Source organism: Dromiciops gliroides, chromosome 2 (genome assembly GCF_019393635.1).
Source record: "Dromiciops gliroides isolate mDroGli1 chromosome 2, mDroGli1.pri, whole genome shotgun sequence".
Taxonomy (NCBI): domain Eukaryota; kingdom Metazoa; phylum Chordata; class Mammalia; order Microbiotheria; family Microbiotheriidae; genus Dromiciops; species Dromiciops gliroides.
The window spans coordinates 154,214,140-154,239,969 of NC_057862.1; the positions used below are offsets into that span (position 1 = coordinate 154,214,140).

Genomic DNA, 25,830 nt, shown 5'->3' on the forward strand with positions numbered 1-25,830 from the left:
AAATAGGGAACCACTGGAGTTGGAGTAAAAAAGTAATAATTTTGTCAGCAGTGTGTAGGATAGACTCGAATGGGGAGAGACTTATGGGAAGAAGACCAATAAGAAGGATTTTAAAGTAGTGTAGGTGAGAGATGCTGAGTGTCCGAACTAAGGTTGTAGCTGTGTGAGTAGACAGAAGTGATCAGATGCCAAAGAGGTAAGATTGGCTAGATTTGGCAACTGACTATGTGGGGTGAGGGAAAGTAAGGAATCGAGGATGGAATCTTGTTTTTTATTTTTCTCACTCACTTTTCATATCTAATCCACTATTGAATCATGTTAATTTTACCTCTTTAACTTCTCCCTTTTCTTTATTCCCACTACCCCCACTAATATAGACTTAACTTGGCTCTCTGGAAGTTAGGTGACGCAGCGGATAGTCAAGAAGATGCATTTTCCTGAGTTCAAATGTGACTTCAGACACTTACTTGCTGGGTGACCCTGGGCAAATCATTTAACTCTCTTTGCCTCAGTTTCCTCATTTGTAAAATGAGCTGGAGAAGGAAATGGTAAACCACTCCAGTGTCTTTGCCAAGAAAACCTCAAATAGGGTCTTTTAAAAAAATCCACCTATGATGTCACTTCCTCCATGACCATCTTTGAGAACTCTTCTTTCCTGCTTTAGTAACATTATTTCATAACTCTCATGTACCTATGGTGTAACATTGTGTATGATGATTTTCTGTTTTGATATTTTATCTCCACTAGAATGTATGCTTCATGAGGGCAGGGATTGTTTTGGAAGAACTTTGTATCTTAGTGATGAACACAGGGATCTGCATATAGGAGGAACTTAAAGTTTATGTTGAATATTACATTTAGTGAATACCTTTTGTATGCATGGCACTGTGTTACTGTGAGTGGCACAAAGATGAATTAGATGAATTTTTTCTTCTCAAGGAGGGAAAATGTAGGGGAGATAGGACATACATATAGGAACCTGTGCAATAAAGTGTAATGTGATCAATTCATAGGAGAGGTACAAACATCAATGGGATTTGGAGGAAGGAGACCTTGATTTTTAAATAGAGATTGATCAGGAATGGCTTCATGGCAGGTAGGAAAAGAGTGTTTTATGGGGTTTTGTTGGTTTTTTTTTGGTCTGGACACTGACTTCTTGGATTGATAACATCAGACTTAATTTTCCTGTTACTTGAGGGTCTTTGCGGATGAGGGTAAACAGTGTTTACTTTCAGTTCTTAGTTATATGTACATTTTCAGTTTGGATTATTCTCTGCAAATTTTACATCAGCCACAAGCAAATAAGCAAACTAATTTTAATATTAACATGTCTAGTTTTTAAAAACTTGTTTTGGAGTTGGTAGTAATAGTTTACATTCAATTCATTAAGCACCTACTACATGTTAGTCATTGTGCTAAGCACTGGGAATACAAAGAAGAAAAAGAAAGACAGTCCCTAGTCTCAAAGAGCTTATAGTCTAATGAAGGAAGACCACACAGGGAAGGAAGCTGAAAAGTATGTATGGGAGGGTGGGTAGGCAAGGGGCAGAGAGATGCCAGGAGGTATTAAGTTCTTTTTTTTGCATTTAAAATTTTTAAAAATTCATTTTGAACTTAAATACAAAAAGAAGGAAAAAAGAACATTTCCATGTACACAGTACAACATAATGAGAGAATTCAGTATAAAACCATACATTTCCATTTTATATCATTTACTTTTTTTTTGGAAAAACAAAAACCTACGTAATAAATATTCAGAACGTATTATATTCTGTGGAGTTGAAGCCCAGCAGAGCCACTGATAAAAAATGGAGTTACTAAAATTCTGAGCCTTCTCTACAGCTCTAGCCTTCAATCAGGGGAGAGGGAACTGAGGAAGTTAAGGAGGTGTTGTGTATCAAAAACTGAGTCAGTCTGCTTGGTTGTGAAATTTCATGTAATCAGGTTATCCTGAAAGAGTCAAGAGGTTCCATAGAGTTGACACTTCTCAGAGCTACTGATGTTCTTCACAGTCATAGTGCCTTGTTATATTCCATTATATATGGGTTACCTTTAATGCTTTTTTAATGAAGAATGAAAGATTATCACTGTATATTCTTTTTTATTATTAATAAGGAAGGATTGTATAAAAAATAGGAACTTTAAAGGGAAGAATTTGTTTTTGTATGCTAACTTTACACTAAAATTTTGTTTTCTTCTATGACCAGGAAAAGTAAAACTCCTAGGAAGCCACTTCTAAAGAAAGGAACCCAAGCAAGTCTCAAAGATCCAGTTGGGGTAAGGTTGCCCTGTGTAATTTGGTTTTGATCTGCTCTTTATGCTGTTATTTAAGATATTAGGAAAAATGTGGAAGCAAATTAAGAGAAATAGGAGTTTCTGTGGCCAAAGAATTCATTGTTTTGTGGCCAGCCTATTGGTAATGAGCCTTAGCTAGCTGGCTCTTAGATAGCAGCTACAATTTGTCTCAGGGTACTCTGAGCCCTCTAGTTTGGTGGGACATGCCAGCGCTTGTGTTCTATTGGTGTGGCCTTTTAGAACCTGGAGTTGGTCATGCCATGATCGTATAGTATATTTAAATTTTTTTTTTTTTTGAGGCAGTTGGGGTTAAGTGACTTGCCCAGAGTCACACAGCTAGTAAGTGTCAAGTGTCTCAGGCCGGATTTGAACTCAGGTACTCCTGACTCCAGGACTGGTGCTCTATCCACTGCGCCACCTAGCTGCCCCCGTATAGTATATTTAAAAGGGCAGAAAAGATATGGGTTTGAATTTTCCTCAGTAACTTAGTAGAAATGTAGCTTTGAGCAAATCATTTTATTCTCTCTGTGTCTCAAGTTTCCCTATCTGTAAAATGAGACTAATGTTACCTGTAGTACCTGCATCACAGAGTGGTGGTCAATTATATAAATAAAGACATTTGATGGAAACCTTACTTAGTCTATTTGTGGACAAGGAAGAAGAATGGGTGGGAGAGGACATAAGAATTGACTGTATTAAGTCCGAATTATTAATTAAACCATGTTTCCAACTCTGTCTATATTCATTGTAAAGTTTGCAAGTGAATTATTTTAGTTCAAAATACTGATTCATTTTAAAGATATTCTTTATAAATCATAAATCTACCACTATCACAGAGTGAGAGGAAACGCTTTACATTTCAGAATCTGCCCCCACACTTAACCCATTTTCAGAAGAGTACAGTACGATGAATAATTTAAAAGAAAAGTTTTGCCTTCATGCTTATTAGAAAATAAAACAGAATCACAAAATCTGAGTAAGAAGGAACCTCAGAGACCATCTATTTCTACCACATTGTCAACAAGCTTTCATTTGAAGACCTGATAATGAGGTTTACCTCTCCACAACCCATTTCACTTTTGAATAGTTCAAATTGTTTGGAAGTTATTCTTTCGTGGAGCCTCAATCTACTTTTCTGCAACTTCTTATTGCTCTTATCTCTATTCCCTGGGTTCAAGAGGAACAATGCCCCCTTGCCCCTTTCATCTGATTTTTACTTTCTATTTATACTGTAGATCAGAGGTGTCAGATGACAAACTACTTACTGTTACAACCAGATTAAAATGTAATTAGGAAATATTTAACAAATAAAAATACAATAAAATAGAGGTAGTTACATTTTAAATTACAACACAATTACCTTTTTTTGTTTGGTGTTTTGTTTTTTGTTGTTGGGGCAATGAGGATTAAGTGACTTGCTCAGGGTCACACAGCTACTAAGTGTCAAGTGTCTGAGGCCAGATTTGAACTCAGGTCCTCCTGAATCCAGGGCTGGTGCTTTATCCACTGGGCCACCTAGCTGCCCCCACAATTGCATTTTAAAACTTAAGTCAGTATGTAGTCTGCAGGGGTCCTTATGCTTGGTTTAGTAGCCTCTCTTTCTATTCAAGTTTGACACACTGCTGTAGATACCTTATATGTACATAGGTTTTTTTTTGCATGTTCTGACTTCCAGTAGAATAAGAACTTTTTGAGATCAGGGATTTTGTTGTCCTTCTTTATATCCCAGCACTTAAGTGCAGTGTCTGTCACATAATAAATATGCTTATTGACTGACAAAAAAAATCTAATTCTTAAATTCTTCTTGGAGGCCAACTATGTACTTAATGGTTCCTTTCACAGCAGTACTTGCCTATAACTGCTAATGTTCTCTTTATAGTTTAAAGTGTAAGCCTGTAAGTTTAAAGTTGACTTCTGCATGTAGTCTATCAGTTAATGGAAGTTTTAATGGTATAGCAATTGTACTTCAGAGTTATACTCGATCATGAGTTGAAGAAAGTTGCTTTGAACATAATGAATAACATTTACCAGTACTTGAAACTAAATATCAAGCCTGATTTCTCTTTATTTCTATTAATTGTTAAGTTTGAAAATTTAATTGCTGCATACTCCAGAGGTCTGCTTACTGATTATTAATTGTGTTATTATAAGTTTTTGTTATGAATGCTGATTTTAATTTAACTTTAGACATGTGAAGGTTTGAAAAGTATTTGAATTTTAAGTTGTAGTTTTATTTTTGTGCATGCTTTTTTCCATCCTAAGTTGTATGCTATTTGCTTTGTCATTTCATAATTTTAAGGTTTTTAAAAAATTGATAAGTCGGGGCAGCTAGGTGGCACAGTGGATAGAGCACCGGCCCTGGAGTCAGGAGTACCTGGGTTCAAATCTGGCCTCAGACACTTAACACTTACTAGCTGTGTGACCCTGGGCAAGTCACTTAACCCCAATTGCCTCGCTAAAAAAAAAAAAATTGATAAGTCTATAAACAAAGTTATTTGCTGATAAAGAAATAACACTTCATTCCTTAATGTGGTTTTGTTTAGTTTTGAATAAATAGCAATTTGGGTATTTATTCTTTCTTTTATTTCAGGTATATTGCAGGGTTCGCCCACTGAGCTTTCCAGATCAAGAGTGCTGCATTGAAGTGATCAGTAATACTACAGTTCAGCTTCATACTCCTGAAGGATACAGAGTAAACAGAAATGGAGACTATAAGGAGGTACTTGTTTAAATTCATGAAAAGGAAACCTGAAGGAACTTTTATGTAGTTTTTTTTTCCATTAAAAGTTGATTAAGAGCTTTTGATTCCCACCCTTCCCCACTTTTCGTTGGTTACAGCCAGCAACCAACTCTTTTACCCTTGGTGGTGTTAAAATTCACTTATAGTAAGCTGATAGACCTTTTTTTTTTGGGGGGGGGTGTTATTAAAATATAGCAACTAATATGATTGGTTATTCAGGTTTTAGGTTATTATGTGTAAATACAGGCATAAATTATTGTGGAGTCATATGATGCAGGATGGTATAGTGGAATGGAGTAAGTGCTTCACTTGAAGTCAGAGGAGATGGGTTTGAATTCTGGTTCTTCTAAACACTAGTTGTGTGACAATAGACATGTCATTTCAGTCACTTCACCTCTCCCACCTTCAGTTTCCTCCTCTATAAAGTGAGGTGATTGGACTAAGTCTGTAAGGTCCCTTCCAACTCTAAACCTGTAATCTTATGATTCTCCTGGGTTAGTTTTATGCTTTTCATTTTGAAGTTGAATGTTTGAATCTTCTAGGCATTCCCCACTAGGAGAGTATATTGTGGAGAAAAGAGTGCTGGACCCTGGAGAAACCTAGGTTTAATTCTTATGATGCTAATTGATTGACTTTGGGTTAATTACTTAATCTCTCTGAGCCTCAGTTTCATTATCTGTAAAAGGGTAATAGCACCATGGTGGTAAGGCAAACAGTCTGTAAGCTGTAAAGTGTTATAAGTATGGATTATTTTATAATTTAGGTGAATTATACATTTGATTGAATTTTAATTCAGATGAAAACTGTATACCTCTACGTGTCTTAGGAAACTCTTTAGGATTGGTCTCTAACACTTGAATTGGTATTTAATGTACACTGGGAGTTTCTCCTAAAAAGAAAATTGCAGTGTCTTTGTGTATGCCTTTAATTCTCAAAATTAAGCTTGGGGGAATAGTTAATAGTTGTTAGCTTTGAGAGAGAAAGGGATCATTAATAGGCTTATAGCATTAATCTGCTTTATTAATATAACCATTGTTTTAATAAGAATAATTTCATTTTTATAAATATTTTTTATGTAAGTCCTCAAAAATGAGTTATATTTAGATTTCAACTTATTGAAGTAACAGAGTACCATGAGGGAGAGACAGGCAAGTCAAATCATCACCATCAAATTGACTAGCATCTCTTCTCAGACCCTGATGGAGACAGCCTTGAATTCTGAACCCAGCTGTGTTGGGAATTAAAGTGTCTCCCAAACTACCAGACTGGCTTCTAGCTCAGACTCTCTGTCACTGAAGGGAGAAATCATCCATGGAGAAGTAACCCACCTTTCTCATCACCTTGTGTAACAACTGTTGACTAGCTGCTACCAATAATAGGTAGATAAGATAAGCACAAGAACTCTAAGTAGATCACTGGGCTTCCAGCCCAACCCTCGTGGTCATCATCTAGGGAAACAGTTTCTGTGCAGAAGGGGTTAACCATCTCCCACTAGCTGCCAACTAACTGCCACCCAAAGGGCAGGCAAACCAGCCTACCTAAAAACAGCCTGATAGAGAGACTACCATCTCCTCTCATACCTTGATGAAAACAGCCTAGGACCCTGAACCCAAGAGCCTCTGGGATATGCTTCCAATCTACTACCCACAACTATCTTAGGCAGGAAATCCCTATGGAGATGGGGCCTGGTGACTGCTCCTGCAGATACTATAGGCACTTCTATTGAAGACCCAGAAAAGTTCTTGTCACCTAAGTCTTGGCACTGTCAAATGATTCTGCATTAGAAACTGATAATGATTTTATCAGGGGAAATAACATTAAAGAAGAGATGTAATCATCTACTTTGGGGCTGCACCCAAAGAACCATAGGTCCTTTCCTTCAGTCTTTTGGCTAAAACCTTCTTTAATATTTTTTCCCCTATAGAATTTTAGCTCCTTGAGAGCAGAAACTGTCTTGCTTATCACAGTGTTTTGCACATAATAAGCACTTCGTAAATGCTTCATCCATCCATCCATCTGTTCATCCATCCATCCATCCATCCATCCATCCATCTATCTATCTATCTATCCCTCTCCATCCTTGAAAAAAAATCAAAGCATTGGGGTTATGCTATGCCATCCTTAATAGGTTCTTTTGAGCTCTAAATAGAAATAAAGGAAAAGCTGATTTATTATGCAAATATGATTCCATGAAATATTTCATATTTTCCCACTTTATTATAAAATGAGGCTATTTCTGGTAAAGATTTATTTTATTAAAAATTTATTTATTAAAAATTCACCCCTTACAGTATCAGTATAGTATGAGACTGCTTTTAAAGTAAATTAGCAAAAAGGAGTAAAAGAATTCAAGATTAAAAGAGGATTTGAGTTTTTCTTTGACTATTTATAGAAGTTAAGTACAAAGAAAGTTTCAAACTTTGTTGAAATTTATTGATCTTGGTAATATAATTATTCTTTTTTTTTTTTTTTTTTTATTTTAGATATTTTATTTTTTCCGTTACATGTAAAGATAGTTCTCAACTTTTGTTTATACATGCTTTACAATTTCAGATTTTTCTCCCTCCCTCCCTCCCCTCCCTCCCCCCCTCCCCTAGACAGCAGGTAATCTGATATAGGTTATATCTATATATATCTATACATATACATATAGATAATATAATTATTCTTAATCATGAACAATTCTAATTTTTTTTCCTCCTTCACAGACACAGTATTCCTTTAAACAAGTATTTGGCACTCTTACCACTCAGAAGGAACTCTTTGATGTTGTTGCTAACCCTTTGGTAGATGACCTCATTCATGGCAAAAATGGTATGGTATTTTCCCTGGCTAAATTTGTATTGAAGCTACAACTTATTCTGTTACAGCAGTATAAATAAGTTAGCTTTTTTTTTTTTTAAAGCCCAGTTTTCTTTTTTCCTCCTCTCCCACTCTCACCCCCAAATCTGTGGTTTCAACACATAGGGAACTCCCAGTGTAGAATTTATTCTGCCTGTGTAAGTTGAGCATCATCTTTGCAGCTCCTAATCTCAGTGATTTTCCTAGGGACACCAAGAGGTTAAATGACTTGCTTAGAATCCTGCAGTTATAGTATGTGTAAGAGGCAGGATTTGAATCCAGATCTTACTGACTTCAAGATGTATTTTTCACTCATGCTGCCTCTCAGTTTTCATTATTTTCTATTAATTTACAAAATGTTAATCAATTCTGAATAGGAAAGTTACATCCAACTTGTTTAGGATTTTTCCATGATTGTGACTTTTCATATTATAGGTCTTCTGTTCACCTACGGTGTTACAGGAAGTGGAAAGACCCACACAATGACTGGTTCTCCCGGTGAGGGGGGTCTGCTTCCTCGTTGTTTGGACATGATATTTAATAGCATAGGATCATTTCAAGCCAAGCGATATGTAAGTGATTTTTTTCTTCTTATATCCATTTAGTCACTACAGTATATTAACTTGTTTGATAAAATGAATGCTACATTATCCACACGCAGCTTACTATAGCACTATGTACATAGTAGACCCTAATGGTCAATAATTAATGGATGATTTATTTTAAAAAGTTAAACTATTTGACCCTTTTAAAAATCCTTAAGTTTTAACTCTTCTTAGAGATTTGTCCTGTCATTTAACTTAAGTACATACCCTAATGTGTCATTCTTAGGTTTTTAAGTCCAATGATAGGAATAGTATGGATATCCAGTGTGAAGTTGATGCCTTGTTAGAACGTCAGAAAAGAGAGACCCAGCCCATTCCAAAGACTCCTTCTAGCAAGTAAGTAAATTTCTGTATAAAACTTGTGATCAGATCATCAATTGGTATCTTAGATATTAGGCACGGTTTATCCCATCCCAGGTGAGAAAATCGGTGTGTTTGTTTTAGTGGGACTAACATAGAACATTTCTTATTTACATATTTGACCAAATGTACTTATTTACATATTTGACCAATCTGGCTCTGATCCAGAAAAACATCCTTTTCTTTGTGACTTAGAGGACTGGACTCATTGTGTTACCTTTGTTTTTATAGACGACAGATTGATCCAGAATTTGCAGATATGATAACTGTGCAAGAATTTTGCAAAGCAGAAGAAATTGATGAAGACAGTGTCTATGGTGTATTTGTCTCTTATATTGAAATTTATAATAACTACATATATGATTTATTAGAGGAGGTACCATTTGATCCTATAAAACCAAAGTAAGTAACTTTCTTAGTTCTATATCTAGATGTGTAGTTGTATTAATGTATCTCACAATATAATGTGCTAAAAATATGCAGGTGGGATATTTCATTCAAGAAATACAATAGTCAGAATATTTAACTTCAGTATTACCCTTGAAGAGACAACATAGTGTGGTGGCTAGAGACCTAGCTTTGAAGGCAGAGAAGACTTCCAGGCAAGACACTCAATTCAGTGCCCTTGGAAACTCTTCATACTGTTTCCTAGTTACAGAGATGGTGCTCTACCTTGTGTTAATAGAGCAGGTTTCTACATTTGAAAATTCCATATATCAGTGAAATCACAGTTCCAGTTCTATCCCTATTACTCTGGAAAACACAAATTTGACTACAGACCATATTCTGATATTTTTCAGCAAACTTTATTGTGTCTAGTATGAATCGTTCAGCAAAAGTATACATAAACTCTGCCTATACTTTGGAAGAATCTGGCTTTGGTGTTATCAGTTTTTTAGCCTGTTTTTTTTTGGGGGGGGTGGGGCAGTGAGGGTTAAGTGACTTGCCCAGGGTCACACAGCTAGTAAGCGTCAAGTGTCTGAGGCCAGATTTGAACTCAGGTCCTCCTGAATCCAGGGCCAGTGCTTTATCCACCTCACTACCTAGCTGTGGTCAAAACTTGTTTTAAGAATATCTGTAGAATAATAATAGTTCCCAAGTTACATAATACTTTTGGTTTACAAAACACTTTAGTGTTTTCTTTTTTGTCCTCCCAACTACCCTGTGAAGTAGGTATTATAAGCAGTACTAGTATACCCTTAGATAGTAACATTAATAACAGATATACAAGAGAAGTTGAATTTTTTGATCCATTGTGAATATTGGTAGATATATAGATTTGTATACATACAGATATGTATATGTGTGTATATATTTATAACAAATTGTGTATACTTCAATTATAATATCATCCTAATATCTATCAATTGATTGTATTTAAGTTAACACTTCAGTTTCTTTTCATTAATTGATGCCTTTATTAGGAGAACATTAAAGAATATTAATTGTGGTTCTACTTACTCTTGTTCCCAGTTCTTTTAAATGATCTTTTAAAAATCTCCTTAATTTCCAAATATATCCCTCAAAAAAGGAAATGGCAAAGAAAGCTTTTCAGCAAAACTAAGCACCATGTCTTCTGAATCTGACTATGTAGATTCCCTTACCTTGAAAAAGAAAGGAAGTAGGTGCATTTTCTCACCTCTTCCACCAAGGTTATTTTGAATTTATTTGTTATTTCCATTTACATTGTTGTAGTCTCATAGTATTTTTTGTTTGATTTTTTTTTTTTTTTGCGGGGCAGTGAGGGTTAAGTGGCTTGCCCAAGGTCACACAGCTAGTAAGTGTCAAGTGGCTGAGGTCGAATTTGAACTCAGGTCCTCCTTGATCCAGGGCTGGTGCTTTATCCACTGAGCTACCTAGCCGCCCCCGTGGTTTACTTTAAAGATCCTTTTGATGTCCTAAAATTTTTTTTATGAGGATAGCAGTCACTAGTTGGATAAATCATTAGGTTTAGAATAAGTATTAATACAATCCACTATACTGAGTATTTCATCTTTTTATGTTAATTGGCTTACAGACTTTAACTGTGACATATTCTTAGTAAGAATTTAATGAAAGTAACTTTCTCTGTGCTTGCCACTTAGTTATGTTTCAAAGCTTAGATGTATTAGCTCAGCTCTAAATTTTAATTCACATTGGACAAACCCAAATGTTCTCCTTTTGAGGGTTGGGAATTGATTGTTTTAAGGATATCCTGTTCTTTTGCTCTTACTGTATTTAATTTTTAAACTTAGTTTCTCAAACAAGAATCTTTACATATGAATTAATTTCAGAGGTTCATCACCATTATTTATCTTTGTATTACAAAACAGATATTTTTAAGTACTTGTAAAGAAAAATAATGATTTGAAAAGTTATAAAATTTAACTTTCTTTATATGCCAAATTTCCATCACTTTTCTAGCTTTACTTGTTTCAAGGAATACTTGTTTCAGTATACTTTTTTTGTTATGTTTTTCAAGATGAAATTCAAAAAAGTTTATTTGACTCAGTACTAGTTTTAATTATGTTTCAAGATTGTTTTGTTTCTTAAATGGAAGTGAATATGTTGAGCATTTCTAAATTTGAACTGAAAAACTGCACGTGAATATATTTATGGCCCAAAGTCTTTGTAAATGCTGTGATAAATTTACTTAAAAAGTTCAGTAGCCCATCATACATAGTAGAATGATGAAAATTTTGCAATGGGATGGCTTCTATAGGAACAGTAACTTATACCTTATTCCTTTGGTAGGTGGAACAGTTGCAACACTCCTGTGCGGAACACAGATTTTATGTACGTGACTGTGCTGTCCCTATTCTTAAGGAGATGGTGCAATTTATATTTTAGGGATCAACAACCTGCTGCATGAATGCCAAAGATAGCACCTGGGCCAAATTTTCATAAATAGTTACTAGTTGTTATTATTCTCCCCCTTCTTTGCCATCTGACTATGGGGGAGTGTGCTGATCTTTGTTACAATCAGTATCTCTGGTTCTCCATGCCTTTGGCATGCCAGAAAAGAGTCATGTACTTGGCATACCATTTTTGTAAGGTTTCCTATTTCTGTTGTATATATATATATATATTTTGCTATGCTGAATTTCTTTTGCTGTTGCTGTGAAGTTCAGAGCTTATCTCTAACTGCTTATTGCAAAATTCGAGAAGTTCTAGATGTTGCTTAGCCTTTGCATGTGACATAGCTGTATGTTTGTTTACATGAGTATAAAATGTAGCTTGTGGATTAGAATAAATCTTTCTTTTAATAGCTGAAGTATAACTAATATAGTTAAGTTCCTTTTGTCTTACCTATGTTCTGTTCTATATGAGAGAAATTTTTACCATTAGACAAAAGTTTTGAAGTCCTATGAGTAGAAGTCTCACATAACTTTCTTTATTGTAGACCTCCCCAATCTAAAATGCTGCGTGAGGACAAAAATCACAACATGTATGTTGCAGGATGCACAGAAGTAGAAGTAAAATCTACTGAAGAAGCTTTTGAAGTTTTCTGGAGAGGTAATAAGCATATCCAGAACGTAATATAGTGTGCCCTAAGTGTTGTTAACACTTAAACTTATCAAATACTTCTTAATTTAGCAGAAATAGTATGAAATGAAGGCCTTTGAGGGTACTTCAGAATTAATGATTGACTTTTCTGTTACAGGTCAGAAGAAGAGACGCATAGCTAATACTCAATTGAATCGTGAATCTAGTAGGTCACATAGTGTGTTCATGATTAAACTAGCTCAGGCTCCGTTGGATGCAGATGGAGACAATGTATTGCAGGTGAAACTGCCTTTTTGGTATCGTTTCTTACATGATTCCAGTGTCCTTATCCTTTGGGGTCCCCTCAAGCCACGAGGATCAGCCTTGCTGTAGAATTTATAGGTAGTGGTATTTTTTGCTAGCTGATTCATTTTAAATTTCAGTACTTTAACTTGGAATTTTTTTTATGGATAAATTAAATAGAATTTAATATTGGAAAAAATATTCATGTTTATCTTGGATATTTTGGAATATATCTAGCTATTCATTATGTTGTGAGCATTTATATTTCTGTGTCTAGGCAGTATAGACTATTTCAATGTTATTATCAGATTAGGCATAGTTTGATAAGGGAATGTGAATCTTCCAGATGCCAACTTATAAATTTGGAAATGTTCTAAATATTGATTGTAGGCTTTTAGTTGTAGACTTTCATACATATTTAAGGTTGTTATGCATTAGATTCTAGTCAATAGGCTCCATGGCTTATTTATTGATCTATTGTCTCTGTTTAAAACAGAGATCATAAACCAATAATGAAAAATAATTTGATAAATTTGAATCCATACTTTTTCTATCAGGAAAAAGAACAAATCACTTTAAGCCAGTTGTCATTAGTTGATCTTGCTGGAAGTGAAAGAACCAATAGGACAAAAGCAGAAGGCAACAGACTACGTGAAGCTGGTAAGCCAAGTTTAGTTAGTATGTTATTTGTGATGCCATTCTTTTTTTCAAATAGTATTTTATTTTAATTTTCTAATTACATGTAAAGATAGTTTTAAACATTCATTTTGTAAGATTTTGAGTTCCAATTTTTTCTCCCTTCTCTTTTTTCCCCACTCCTGAAGCCAGAAAGCAGTCTGATATAAGTTATACGTTACAATTATGTTAAACTTATTAACATATCAGTCATATTGTGAGAGAAGAATGTGAAAATAGTATGCTTCAATCTGCATTCAGATTCCATAGTTCTTTTTCTGAATGTAGAAAGCATTTCCACCATTAGTTTTTTGACATTGACTTGAATCAATTGTATTGCTGAAAAGAGTTAAGTCATAGCTGATCATCACACAATGTTGTTGATACTGTGTACAGTGTTCTCTGAATTCTGCTCATTTCACTCAGCATCAATTCATGTAAATCTTTCCAGGTTTTTCTGAAATCTTCCTGCTTCTCATTTCTTATAGCACCATAGTATTCCATTGCATTCATTTACCACAACTTGTTTAGCCATTCTTTAATTGATGAGCATGCCCTCAATTTCTAAATCTTTGCCACCACAAAAAGAGCAGTTATAAATATTTTTGTACATATGGGTCCTTTTCCCTTTTTTATAATTTCTTTGGATATTAGACCTAATACTAGTGGTATTGCTGGGTCAAAGGGTATACATAGACAGTTTTATAGAGTTTTGGGCATGGTTCCAAATTGCTTTCCAGAATGGTTGGATCAGTTCACAACTTCACCAATAATGCATTAGTGTTCCAATTTTTCCATATCTTCTCCAACATTTATCATTTTCCTTTTTTGTCATATTAGCCAATTGGATAGGTGTGAAGGTGTTACCTCAGAGTAGTTTTAATTTGCATCTCTCTAATCAGTAGTGATTGAGAACATTTTTTCATATGTCTGTAGATAGCTTTAATTTCTTCATCTGAAAACTGCCTATTCATATCCTTTGACCATTTCTCAATTGGGGAATGACTTGTATTCTTATAAATTTTATTCACTTCTCTATATAGTTGAGAAATGGGGCCTTTATCAGAAACACTGGCTATAAAAATTTTTCCCCAGCTTTCTGCTTTCCTTCTAATTTTGGTTGTATTGGTTTTGTTTGTGCAAGAAACTTTAATCAAAATGATCCATTTTGCATTTCATAATGTTCTCTATTTCATCTTATGGTCAGAAATTCTTCCCCTCTCCATAGATCTGACAAGTAAACTATTCCTTCCTTTTCTAATTTGCCTGTGGTATCACCCTTTATGTCAAGATCATGTACCCATTTTGACTTTACTTTGGTATACGGTGTGAGATGTTGGTCTATGCCTAGTTTTTGCCATACTATTCTCCAGTTTTCTAGCTATTTTTGTTAAATGGTGAGTTCTTATCCCACAGGCTAGAGTCTTTGGGTTTACCTGCAATGCCATTCTTTAGAAGTACAGTGTTGTAGGAGAGAGTCTGTTAAAGAATGTTTTCAGGGGGCAGCTAGGTGGTGCAATGGATAGAGCACCGGCCCTGGAGTCAGGAGTACCTGGGTTCAAATCCGGCCTCAGACACTTAACACTTACTAGCTGTGTGACCCTGGGCAAGTCACTTAACCCCAATTGCCTCACTTAAAAAAAAAAGAAAGAAAGAAAGAAAGAAGAATGTTTTCAGCTAAAATATAATTGTTTTCACAATGTTCAGATTGTATCAAGAGACTAAAAAAACAATGTTAATAAGTACACGATTTCTTTGCTTCTAATATATTGGGGGGGGGCAGGGCAATGAGGGTTAAGTGACTTGCCCAGGGTCACACAGCTAGTAAGTGTCAAGTGTGTGAGGCTGGATTTGAACTCAGGTCCTCCTGAATCCAGGGTCAGTGCTCTATTCACTATGCCACCTAGCTGCCCCCCTTCTAATATCTTTTTATAGATCCACTACAGAGATACTAATCTCTTTCAGAATCAGTTTGAGTAAAATAATATGTAATTTTGGGTATCCTTTCATAATGGTAGTCACCATAAGTGTGTGTTGTTGTATTTGTTGGGTTGGAAATTGTTGGCCTTGACATAAGAATTGTGTAAATTTTAATTTATAATAAAAATAATATGATATGGAAAAGCTTTGGTCATAATGGATATTTTGATGGAAATATGCTTTTATAAATAACTTCGTAAATTTCTTGTTACTTTAAAAAAGTTAATGTAAGCTTTGTTTGAAATTTTATTTCATAAACTCAAAGAATTCGTAGTCAGAAAGGACTTTAGATACTTAAGGATCATCTAATCTAATATCCCATTCAGGAAGGAATCTTCTGCAGCATCCACTACAGATGACCATACAACATCTATGTAGTATATTGGAGGGTCTATACTACTGTTGGATACCTCTTTTATTCATTTTTTTTCCTTTTGTTGAACAAAATCTTCTGCTTTGTAACCTTCACCTAATGTTTTTATTTAAATTTATATTGTCATATGTTGAGCTATGAAATTTATGTGTTTCTCCTAGGTAATATTAATCAGTCACTAATGACACTAAGAACATGCATGGAAGTTCTTCGAGAAAACCAAATGTATGGGACTAACAAGGTGAGTAAGAGGTTTTTTTCAGGCAGTTTTGTGGCTTATTTATTTTGACTTGGTAGATAAATTGGTTTGGCTTTTAATGTCTTTACAGATGGTTCCATATCGAGACTCAAAGTTAACCCATCTATTCAAGAACTATTTTGATGGGGAAGGCAAAGTGCGTATGATTGTGTGTGTGAACCCAAAGGCTGAAGATTATGAGGAAAGCTTGGTAATTTTAATTGATGTATTCTTCAGAAATTTCTGGATCTCTATAGGAAAACATAATTAAAATTCTTATTTGATTAGGAAAATTTCTTGTGAAATGCAACTTTATTGAGTAATTTCTGAGACAGAAAATATTTGTTTATTTGCTTTATATCCTAGCAAGTGATGCGATTTGCAGAAATGACCCAAGAAGTTGAAGTAGCAAGACCAGTAGACAAGGCAATATGTGGTTTAACTCCAGGCCGACGTTACAGAAATCAGGCCTTTAGGGAAGAACTTACACGCCGACTTGAGCTTCGAGGAGGACCCGTTGGTGATGGTATGATTTGTAATTATACCTATTATCCATACCTTCAAAAGTTACTAATTCCATATAATAGTATTCATTTCTTTCTAAACTAAAACAAAAGATATGTAATTCTAATTAATTATATTAATCAACATTTTACTTAACTGCTAGAATAAAAATGTGAACTAAAGCCTAAATTTAGTTGTTTCCCTTGTCCTATCAACTCTTTACAATTTACATTTTCTAGAAGGTATGATTCTTCTGGAAATTAGCTGGTTATATATATATATTTTTTTTTTTATTTTTTAGTGAGGCAATTGGGGTTAAGTGACTTGCCCAGGGTCACACAGCTAGTAAGTGTTAAGTGTCTGAGGCCGGATTTGAACTCAGGTACTCCTGACTTCAGGGCCGGTGCTCTATCCACTGCGCCATCTAGCTGCTCCATATTGTAAAGCTTGAAATGTAATAGTGAAACACATTTGAATAAGTAGCTATCTTTTTTTATAACTTTTTGTGTTCTATTTAAATTCACTGATACAGAACAATCAGTTACAGAGATACTTCTGCAGAGTTTTCCACCTTTACCGTCATGTGAAATTCTAGATGTTAATGATGAACAGACGCTTCCAAGGTTGATTGAAGTGTTAGAGAAACGCCATCATATTCGACAAATGATGACAGAAGAATTTAATAAGCAAGGTAATTTCAATTGAAGTGCTTTGTAATTGATATGAGATTTATAGTAGAATATAATCTTCAGCTAGAATGGATTGAGGTATATTTTGTAATAGGCAAGAAACTGCATTTTTCCTAAGTGCAGTTCATCATTCACCTTAGTATTGATATAGGAATATGTTCTGTCAAGAATAAGAAAATTCACATGATACAATATTTAATCACAATAGCATTTTAGAAGGACCCATGGCAAAAAGTTGTGTCCATACTACTTGCACTAGTAATTCTTTTCTTTATGCTGTTCCTGGTGGATCTTAAATCTGGCCCTTGAGTGATGTTCTAGAGCCACTGAATTACTCAAAATGAGGAAGGTTTGATTGTGTTAAACTTTGGAAAAATTAAGTCTAGAAATAATTTTTGTATTGAAAGTCTATGATAATTCTGGGTATCATGACTTTCAACGTCTGCATTTTTGAAACATATTGTAATTTAAAATTGCAAGCCTTCTGCTTGAATTTCTGCCTGAATTTTTAATAATAATATTAGTTTATCAGCTATTGTTAGAGGCAATATTTGCTTAATGGCAGGTATATTCACAGTCTTGATTGAACAACGTTGAAATATTTGGGCTTTGGAATAAAAATTACCCTCATAACTTTTCTTTTACAGTGGTTGCTTTTAGAGCTATGCTGCAAGACTTTGATAATGCTGTTTTAAATAAGGAAAACTATATTCAGGGCAAACTAAATGAAAAGGAAAAAGTGATCTCAGGACAGAAAGCTGAAATAGAACGACTGGAAAAGAAAACTAAAACTTTGGAATATAAGGTTTGCTGTTGGTTTACTTTAGTGGCATTGGGGGTTGGGGGAGTGGGCTGGTGTTTATGGCCTGTCCTTCCCTTGGTGGAGGGAGTTTGGATGAGGGACCTCAACCAATGCAGATTAGCAACTGTTCAGCAATTTTTATTGTTTTTTTTTTAATTTAAAATTAAAATTTAATTTTTTTTCTTAGAGAATTGCCTGGCAATACCAAGAGGTTAAATGATTTGTCCCCAGGTACACAGCCATTGATAGGATTTAAACCTAAGTCTTAATTGATTCCCAGCCTAGGTTTTAAGGTACTGAAATTATAGGCATATCAGAAACAGTGGTTAGTATATAGTTGAAGGTTATTCCTAATTGAGGAATTCTTTTCCAACTCCAAATCCTATAATTCCATGGACATTATTTTCTCATGTTTATCTTGTATAAAGAGGAAGAGAGATAGAGAAAACATAAAATCGAGAAAGAACTTGAAACAACTTAGAGGGAGAGCAGAGACATCATAATAGAGTTGAAAGAATATTGGTCTTAGAATCCCAAGACCTGGGTCCACCTACTGATTGGTATTTATCAGCAGTGTGACCATGGGAGAGGGTCTTTGAGCATTAGTTTCCTTATCTGTAAAATTGAGCTACTTTACTTAGGAGATGGTTTTGAGCAAAACTCTTTTCAAACCTTTATGGGTTTCATAAGTAAGCTGCTATTATTTTTATAGAGTTAACATTTTGAGTCAACAACAGGACTCCCAAAGAAAAATAGACAGCCAGTAGCTGCTATATTTAATCTTGTAAAACATAACTCTTCTCAGTTCTGTTGCTTGTGAGCAATCTCAGAGGTGTGTTTTCTTTCTCAAGTCTTAAGCATGTTCCTAGATTTACTTCATGCCTCAGGGAGAAGAGCTCTACCTTACTAACTTCCAAACTTATCATTGTAAGCTTTCATCTTAGGAGAAAAACAGTTCTCTCCTAAAAACAAGCAGCTTGACTGAGGGAGAAGGATTTGATTGGTGTTCTCATTTCCAGGTCTGGATGGATATAATGAACATGTTAAATTAATGTTTAAAGGAAGTAACTTTTCTTTTAGTTTTCCCTGGAGCAAATTGAGGAGGAAGAGTTTAACTTTTTAGCTACATAAATTATTTGTGTTCCAAACATATTGAAAAATAATAATCTGTCTTTCCAGATTGAAATTTTAGAGAAAACTACTACAATCTATGAGGAAGATAAGCGCAATCTGCAACAGGAACTTGAAAACCAGAGCCAAAAACTTCAGCGCCAATTTTCTGACAAACGCAGATTGGAGGCTAGGCTGCAAGGCATGGTGACAGAGACTACCATGAAGTGGGAGAAAGAATGTGTGCGTAGGAGGCTTCATTTTCAGAGTTTGATAAGTTGAGATTGCAGATAGTTTTTCTGTTTTAAATTATGCTACTTTTGGGTAGAGTTAAATCCTGATAACAGCATTATTTACAATTAAATCAGTTTTTCTTACCTTTCCACTACTAAAAAACACAAAGTTATTAACAACTTATGGCAAGATGTTAGGTAGATATTGCACAGAAGGAATAGGGGAAAAGGCACTTTTAGGAGATTGACTGAATAGCAGCTTAATTTTTGTTACTATTAAATCTGAATATAAATTTATATTGCTAATCTTTAGGAACGTCGTGTGGCTGCCAAACAGCTAGAGATGCAGAATAAACTCTGGGTCAAAGATGAGAAACTGAAGCAACTCAAGGCTATTGTTACTGAACCAAAGAATAATAAACCAGAGAGATCATCACGGGAACGAGATCGAGAAAAAGTTTCTCAAAGATCAGTTTCTCCATCTCCGATAACTGTAGGTTATTGGTAGTTTGACAGTAACAAACACCAAAGAATATAATTTATAATTCCATTGTTTGATTTAATTCTCTATTAGAATAAGTTATCTGTTACTTTCCTCTCTTAAGGAATAACCTAATAACTTTCCCAAATTATCTGTGTATTTTTTTCTTCAGGATCCCTCACACTCTGAGGGAACTCTCTGTGTGGAAAAGCCCTCCATTGATGTAGATTGACAATTTAACTTATAGGACACTGAAAGGTTAAGTGACTTGTCCATGGTCACATTGCTAGTATAGGTCAAAGACAGCTGTGCCCTATTCCAAGGCTAGCTTTCTACTCTGCTTCTTAGAATCTCAGTTTTCTTTAAAAATTAGAAATAAATAAGTGCACTAAGACGTTAACATTAAGTAGTACATTTAGAAAAAATATAGAATAATATTACAGTAATTGTTAGATCATTGCATTTCAGTCCATTGTGTTGCTAATTAATTTTTCTTCAATTTTTTTAGCTTTCTGCTAACTATATTGCTCAGATTTCCAATGGTCAACAACTCATGAGCCAGCCACAGCTTCATAGGCGCTCAAATTCTTGCAGCAGTATCTCTGTAGCTTCCTGTGTTTCGGAATGGGAGCAGAAAATTCCTCCGTACAACACACCTCTCAATGTCACATCTCTCGCAAGGCGTAGGCAACAGGAGCCAGGACAAAATAAAAATTGTATCGTATCAGACAGAAGGCGAGGGATATACTGGCCTGGAGGCAGGGAGGTGGTTCCCTCATATAAAAATGAGATAGCAATAGAAGAGGAGCAGTGCTGCAGGGTTAGTGCCAATATTTTAAAGTATTGTAGCTGTAGTTATTTTTTTTCTTTTAACTTAATTTAGAACAGGGGTTCTTAACCTTTTTTTTTGTGTCATGGACCCCTTTGGAAGTCTGGTGCGACCTATGAATAAGGCATCTCAGAATAATGTTTACAAATGCATAAAATGAAATATATAAGATTACCAAAGAAATAAATTATATTGGAATAAAGATGTAATTTTTTTTCCTTATCCAAGTTCATGGAACCCAGGTTAAGAACCCCTGATTTAGAAGATTATTGGTTAAGCCTAGAATTTTAACAATGTAAACTAGTTCAAATCTCATTGCTTTTAATTTCAATGCTACTCATTCATATTACCTTAAAATTATGATACTCATTTATCAAGCCTAAAAAAATTATTTCCTCAGTTTGGACATCTTAGATATCAGAAATCTATGACCATTGTGGATATTGGTGTCCTAAACTTTTTTGAACTATCATGGTAAAGTGATCTATGAGTGTCACACAAACCCTGACTATACATGTTGAAAACAGTTTCAATTTTAATTTTCTTCATTTACAGCATTCCTTATTTGCCTCCTGAGCATGCCAACGCCCTTCCCCCCTTTCTATACCTCCCACCCCTGCTCAATCTCCTCTCCCTTTATCCAAAGATATAGGATTGTATAGTTGGTATTGCAGTTTTGAGTGCTAATAGGTCAATTCTAATTTATCATCGTTTGTCCTAAAAAATTTATAGTACACTGTGTGCATGAGAATGGTGCAGGTATGTTTCATACTTTTTGCTCATAATAAGGATTAAGGTAATTTTCTTTTTAATTAAAATGGATTTTTTCCTACATTTACTCATTGAGTATTATTTATAATTAGTAAAATCTTAATTTATCCTAAACTCCCCAATGTTAATGAAGGGTAGAAATTTTAGCTTTTTGTTCTTTTAGAAAATAATGTGTTGCAAAGCAATTGATTTCTTAATGTATTGAGAGCATTTTTTAAAAATTTGGGGGTTTTTTGGGGATGAGGCGGGGCAATGAGGGTTAAGTGACATGCCCAGGTCACTCAGCTAGTTAAGTGTCAAGTGGCTGAGGGCGAATTTGAACTCGGGTCCTCCTGAATCCAGGGCCGGTGCTTTATCCACTGCTCCACCTAGCTGCCCCCAGAGCATTTGTTTTTACAAATTTTGCCTTAATCCTTTATTTTTGGTAGCAAAAGTTGGTGTGTGGTCTTTATCTGATCCACTCTAGTGAATCCTCTTAAAATTCTAAAGCTACTTGCCAGGCCTTGATATGGCTGCTCAATATTTGTAAATAATTTAAAGTCTATTGAAACTATTTGGCTGGGAGATATTTAAGAGGATGTAATGAAACTTTATATTTTCATTACTAAAACCAGAATCTTAAAGATTTAGAAGTGCAGCAGAATAGTTAATATAAATCTGTTTTGTGGATCTGGGTTTTTTAGACAGTTTTTTCATGTTGAAGTCTAAAGTATTTATATGTGAATTGTGAGGAGAAAGCATATACCTTTTGTAACTCCCTGTTATAAAGTAGAATGTGAAGACTATTGTCCCCAAAACCTATTTAGAAATATATTCATTTGCTGAATTTCTGGAAACTTTCTCCCCCTACTTTCCCAGATAATCTGAACATTCATTCCATTACTACATATAGCGTCCATTATAGTATTTTGGTTATTTCTTTATGGGTTTTTCTTTTTTGAACTGAATATTGGATGCTTGTTTCTCTTTTAGTGACTTTGATCAAGCTCTGAGAAGGGGAAAGTTAAGTTAGAAGTTCTGGTTTGCTTATCTGTTACAGTTTACTCAAGACTTGATCATTGCTTTTTGTTATACCTGGAAATATAAAGGGACAATCTTTAAAACTCCAGGTTAATATTTTGAGAAGGATGGACCTCTTTTAGGTGGTACTGTTTCTCGTGACTCATCTAAGAAGTAGCCATACAAAGACAGCTTTGCCTTTGTCACCTAGTAGATGATAAACTATTTTCTTAATGCTAGAAATGAGCTTTAGGTCTGTCTAGGTTTTGTTGTGTCAGGAATCTTAACCTAGAGAAGTAAAATCTTGTAATAAGACAAGGCCATTTTCTTTTCCAGCTCATTTTACATGAGCAAACTGAAGCAAACAGGGTTAAGTGATTTGCCCAGGATCACATAGCTAGTTAGTGTCTGAGACCAGATTTGAATGCAGAAAGATGATTCTTCTTCACTTCAGGCTTGGCACTCTATCCACTGCACTAGCTAGCTGCCCATTCAAACTGAATTGTATTGAGCCAAATCACATCAGCATGTGTTGTTAGGAATTTTAAGTTCTCCCTAATATTGTTGACTGAATGGACACAGGTCAACTTGAAAATGTATTGAAGACATTTAAACTCCTAAGGCATGAATTACATTCTTCCTGTAGAGAACATACTTGATCAGTCCTTGCTAGATGAATGACCAGAGAATTCAGAAGTGAGAACATAGCAAGTATACAAACTCTGTGTGTGTTATCATATGTATGATAGTGATGATAGAGCCTATTGACAGCTACATTACTCATCTTCCTTCTTGGGAATTCAGGAAGTAATTTTCACATTTGGTTTGTGAAGTAAATGGATTGTACAGAGAGAAGTCATTTAGTATATCTGGTCAAGATATTTTATCCTATTTTTTCTTTTGAAATTTAAGCTTTGACCAAAACTATTCAAACTTGTTATATTCAATTTGAGTGTAGTATCACATCTTTATTTATTTTACTATTTTTAAATTTTAGGGCTTTGTATAGAGAGGGGTTTTTGCACCTTTTGCTTTGAGGAAAGCCTTTTATAAATTAAAGTGTCTTGTGTGTATAATTTGAAATATGCTGGTTTGCAGTATAAAATGGGAAATGAATCCTTTGAAACAAAGAAAAGCCAAGCAATATTACCCAGAATTCTTCCTTATTTGGTTGCTAAAATTGAAGTTCACTGGTAGAATATGTCTTATAATTATTTTTGTAGTTATTTTATTTAAATGCAAGGAAAATATTTACAATTAGTTGAATAGCACTTTTGGCTTTCAACTGATTTTGAGCTTTGATTTTGATATTGATATTGTGTCTTCAGTTACTATAATCTAGCCTGCTGCACTTCTAATAATACCCTTAATGAAATTAATTCTGGGCTATGCTTGTTTCTTGATTCCTCTTTCAATCTGATCAGAATGTACCACCAGTTCATCTCCGACACAGACGATCACGCTCTGCAGGGGACAGATGGGTAGATCATAAGCCTGCCTCTAATGTGCAAACTGAAACAGTCATGCAGCCACATGTCCCCCATTCCATCACAGTAGCTGTTGCAAATGAAAAAGCACTAGCTAAGTGTGAGAAGTACATGCTGACCCACCAGGAACTAGCCTCCGATGGGGAGATTGAAACTAAAGTAATTAAGGTAAAGACTGAATTTACACAGGAGGAGAATTACTAAAAAATGTTTGCAACCCCCTCCCCTTCTTTTTCCTACTATTGCTTTGACACATGAAACAGTGTGATTTAAACACAAGGGGAGCATTTTATTTTGTTGTATTGCTTTTGCTGATGTTTGTGTGTCAAAGTAAAAATACTGACCTAGCTGTGTAGATTGCAAGTAAGGACTAGGTTTGCTGTTTTCCTCAAGGTTGACTTAGGCAATCCTCACTCAGGCCTGGAATGTTTTAATTTCCAATCTTAACTGCTGCTATTTGATTTCAGTTTCCACTTTGGGGCGTGGGGGACAGGATGGAGGGTGGGGAACCATCACAACAGAAAAAACTTGCATGTTTACTTACTCTGCAGATTTAATTTAAAAGGCACATTAAAAAACTTAAAAGTATTGAGATTTCTTTCGGTTGCTATTTTGGGCCTTTCTGAGTCTTAGGTCCAAAATGACTGTAATTTTGAAAATTTTCTTTGCTTGTTGGAGAAATATAGGTAATCAGTGAAGAAAGAAAATAGGGTTAGCTAGTAGAGTCACTCATTAGTTGCAGCTGTCAAGTGAGGTGTAGTATAATTTAATATGGGGACCACATCTAGAAAATAAAATAAAATGGTATATAGATCTGAAACCCTAAAATTGTGCTGATCCTTAGCATTGTTTAGCTTCTGAATTAATTGTAGGTCAAGCAAACCTCCCATGACCATAGGTTGAAATAACTTAAATAGTTACTCAAATAGCTTTGAAATCTTGATTTGTGGGTATTCGGGATACAATTTTGTCTTGTGGATATGAGTTTGAATGAAGTAGGACAGTAATGAAATGTAAGTGAGTTAGCTGATTCCATTTATCCGTTTGTAAGTCTTTTTTGTTGTTGTTTCAGGGTGATGTTTTTAAAACAAGAGGTGGTGGGCAGTCTGTGCAGTTCACAGATATTGAGACTTTAAAGCAAGAATCACCAACTGGGTGAGTGGTTACCAGAGATGCTACTTGAAAGGAGTGTTCTTTCCTTTTCACTAATTAATAAGGATGGAGCACATTGTCAAATAATTTTATGAAGTTTTAGTGAAATTCATTTTTGATGTGTTATTTTGAGGTATTTACAGTTATTCTTGCCATATATTTTATTCTACATTTTTTCTTTGCAGTCGGAAACGAAGGTCTTCCCCATGCGCCCCAGCACAGGAAGTTGCTACAGAGTCTGAGTGGACAGATGTAGAAACTCGGGTAAGCTTCAAGAAGTAATCGTTACTGAAATATTTTAATAGTGATTTTGGCATTGTAGATCAAAAAAGCCATAAAAATTATTTAGTAAAAAAAGAACAAATAACTGTAATTAGAAGCTTCTTAATATACAACTTAAAATGCAATATTAGAAGCTTAAATATACAACTTTATGTTCTAATTAATTTGAAGTGTGATAGCATGCCACCTGTGCAATTTATACAAAATAGATGTTATGTTCAGACTTAAAAGAATATTTTATACTGACTTCTGGTCTTAATGAATTTTATCAGATCTTGTATGATCCTATGTTCTGTGCAAGGGACACTAGGATGGGTTTCTAGAATTGGGGATTAAAAAAAGGTCACTCTAGAATAAGGAGAATCTAAGAGAAGTGATAGTCTTTCCCAAAGTAACCCAGGCCCAAGAGACAATATGTAAATGAGTTGCTTTTGGTAGGTGGTAGAAGTGCTAGATCTGGTAGTAAGGAGCCCTGTGTTTTGGTTCTAGTTCTATTTGCCTTAGGCAAATGGTTTAAATTCTTTGGGTCACAGTTTCTTTTTCTGTAAAATGAGAGTGTTGATCTTTAAGAACTGTTCTTTCCTGTTCTTCAATTCTATGGCTTATATCAGAAGTA

General features: G+C 34.8%; 1 protein-coding gene across 5 annotated transcripts in view; it reads left to right on the plus strand.

Annotated features, from left to right (window-relative positions):
• Window positions 1-25,830, plus strand: part of KIF23 (kinesin family member 23) — a 141,953-nt gene that overhangs the window by 112,785 nt on the left and 3,338 nt on the right. For 3 of the 5 annotated variants that reach the window (XM_043989238.1, XM_043989232.1, XM_043989233.1), the window contains 21 exons: window positions 2,208-2,277; window positions 4,886-5,014; window positions 7,744-7,849; window positions 8,312-8,448; window positions 8,708-8,817; window positions 9,073-9,243; window positions 11,575-11,616; window positions 12,224-12,336; window positions 12,485-12,606; window positions 13,167-13,269; window positions 15,799-15,878; window positions 15,967-16,086; window positions 16,242-16,401; window positions 16,912-17,070; window positions 17,716-17,873; window positions 19,050-19,223; window positions 19,527-19,706; window positions 20,203-20,514; window positions 23,718-23,948; window positions 24,853-24,935; window positions 25,118-25,196. In XM_043989238.1, coding sequence (XP_043845173.1) covers window positions 2,208-2,277; window positions 4,886-5,014; window positions 7,744-7,849; window positions 8,312-8,448; window positions 8,708-8,817; window positions 9,073-9,243; window positions 11,575-11,616; window positions 12,224-12,336; window positions 12,485-12,606; window positions 13,167-13,269; window positions 15,799-15,878; window positions 15,967-16,086; window positions 16,242-16,401; window positions 16,912-17,070; window positions 17,716-17,873; window positions 19,050-19,223; window positions 19,527-19,706; window positions 20,203-20,514; window positions 23,718-23,948; window positions 24,853-24,935; window positions 25,118-25,196 — 2,839 coding nt within the window. The remainder of the gene's footprint in view (window positions 1-2,207; window positions 2,278-4,885; window positions 5,015-7,743; window positions 7,850-8,311; window positions 8,449-8,707; window positions 8,818-9,072; window positions 9,244-11,574; window positions 11,617-12,223; window positions 12,337-12,484; window positions 12,607-13,166; window positions 13,270-15,798; window positions 15,879-15,966; window positions 16,087-16,241; window positions 16,402-16,911; window positions 17,071-17,715; window positions 17,874-19,049; window positions 19,224-19,526; window positions 19,707-20,202; window positions 20,515-23,717; window positions 23,949-24,852; window positions 24,936-25,117; window positions 25,197-25,830) is intronic. The other 2 variants (XM_043989234.1, XM_043989235.1) reach the window with 2 other exon arrangements.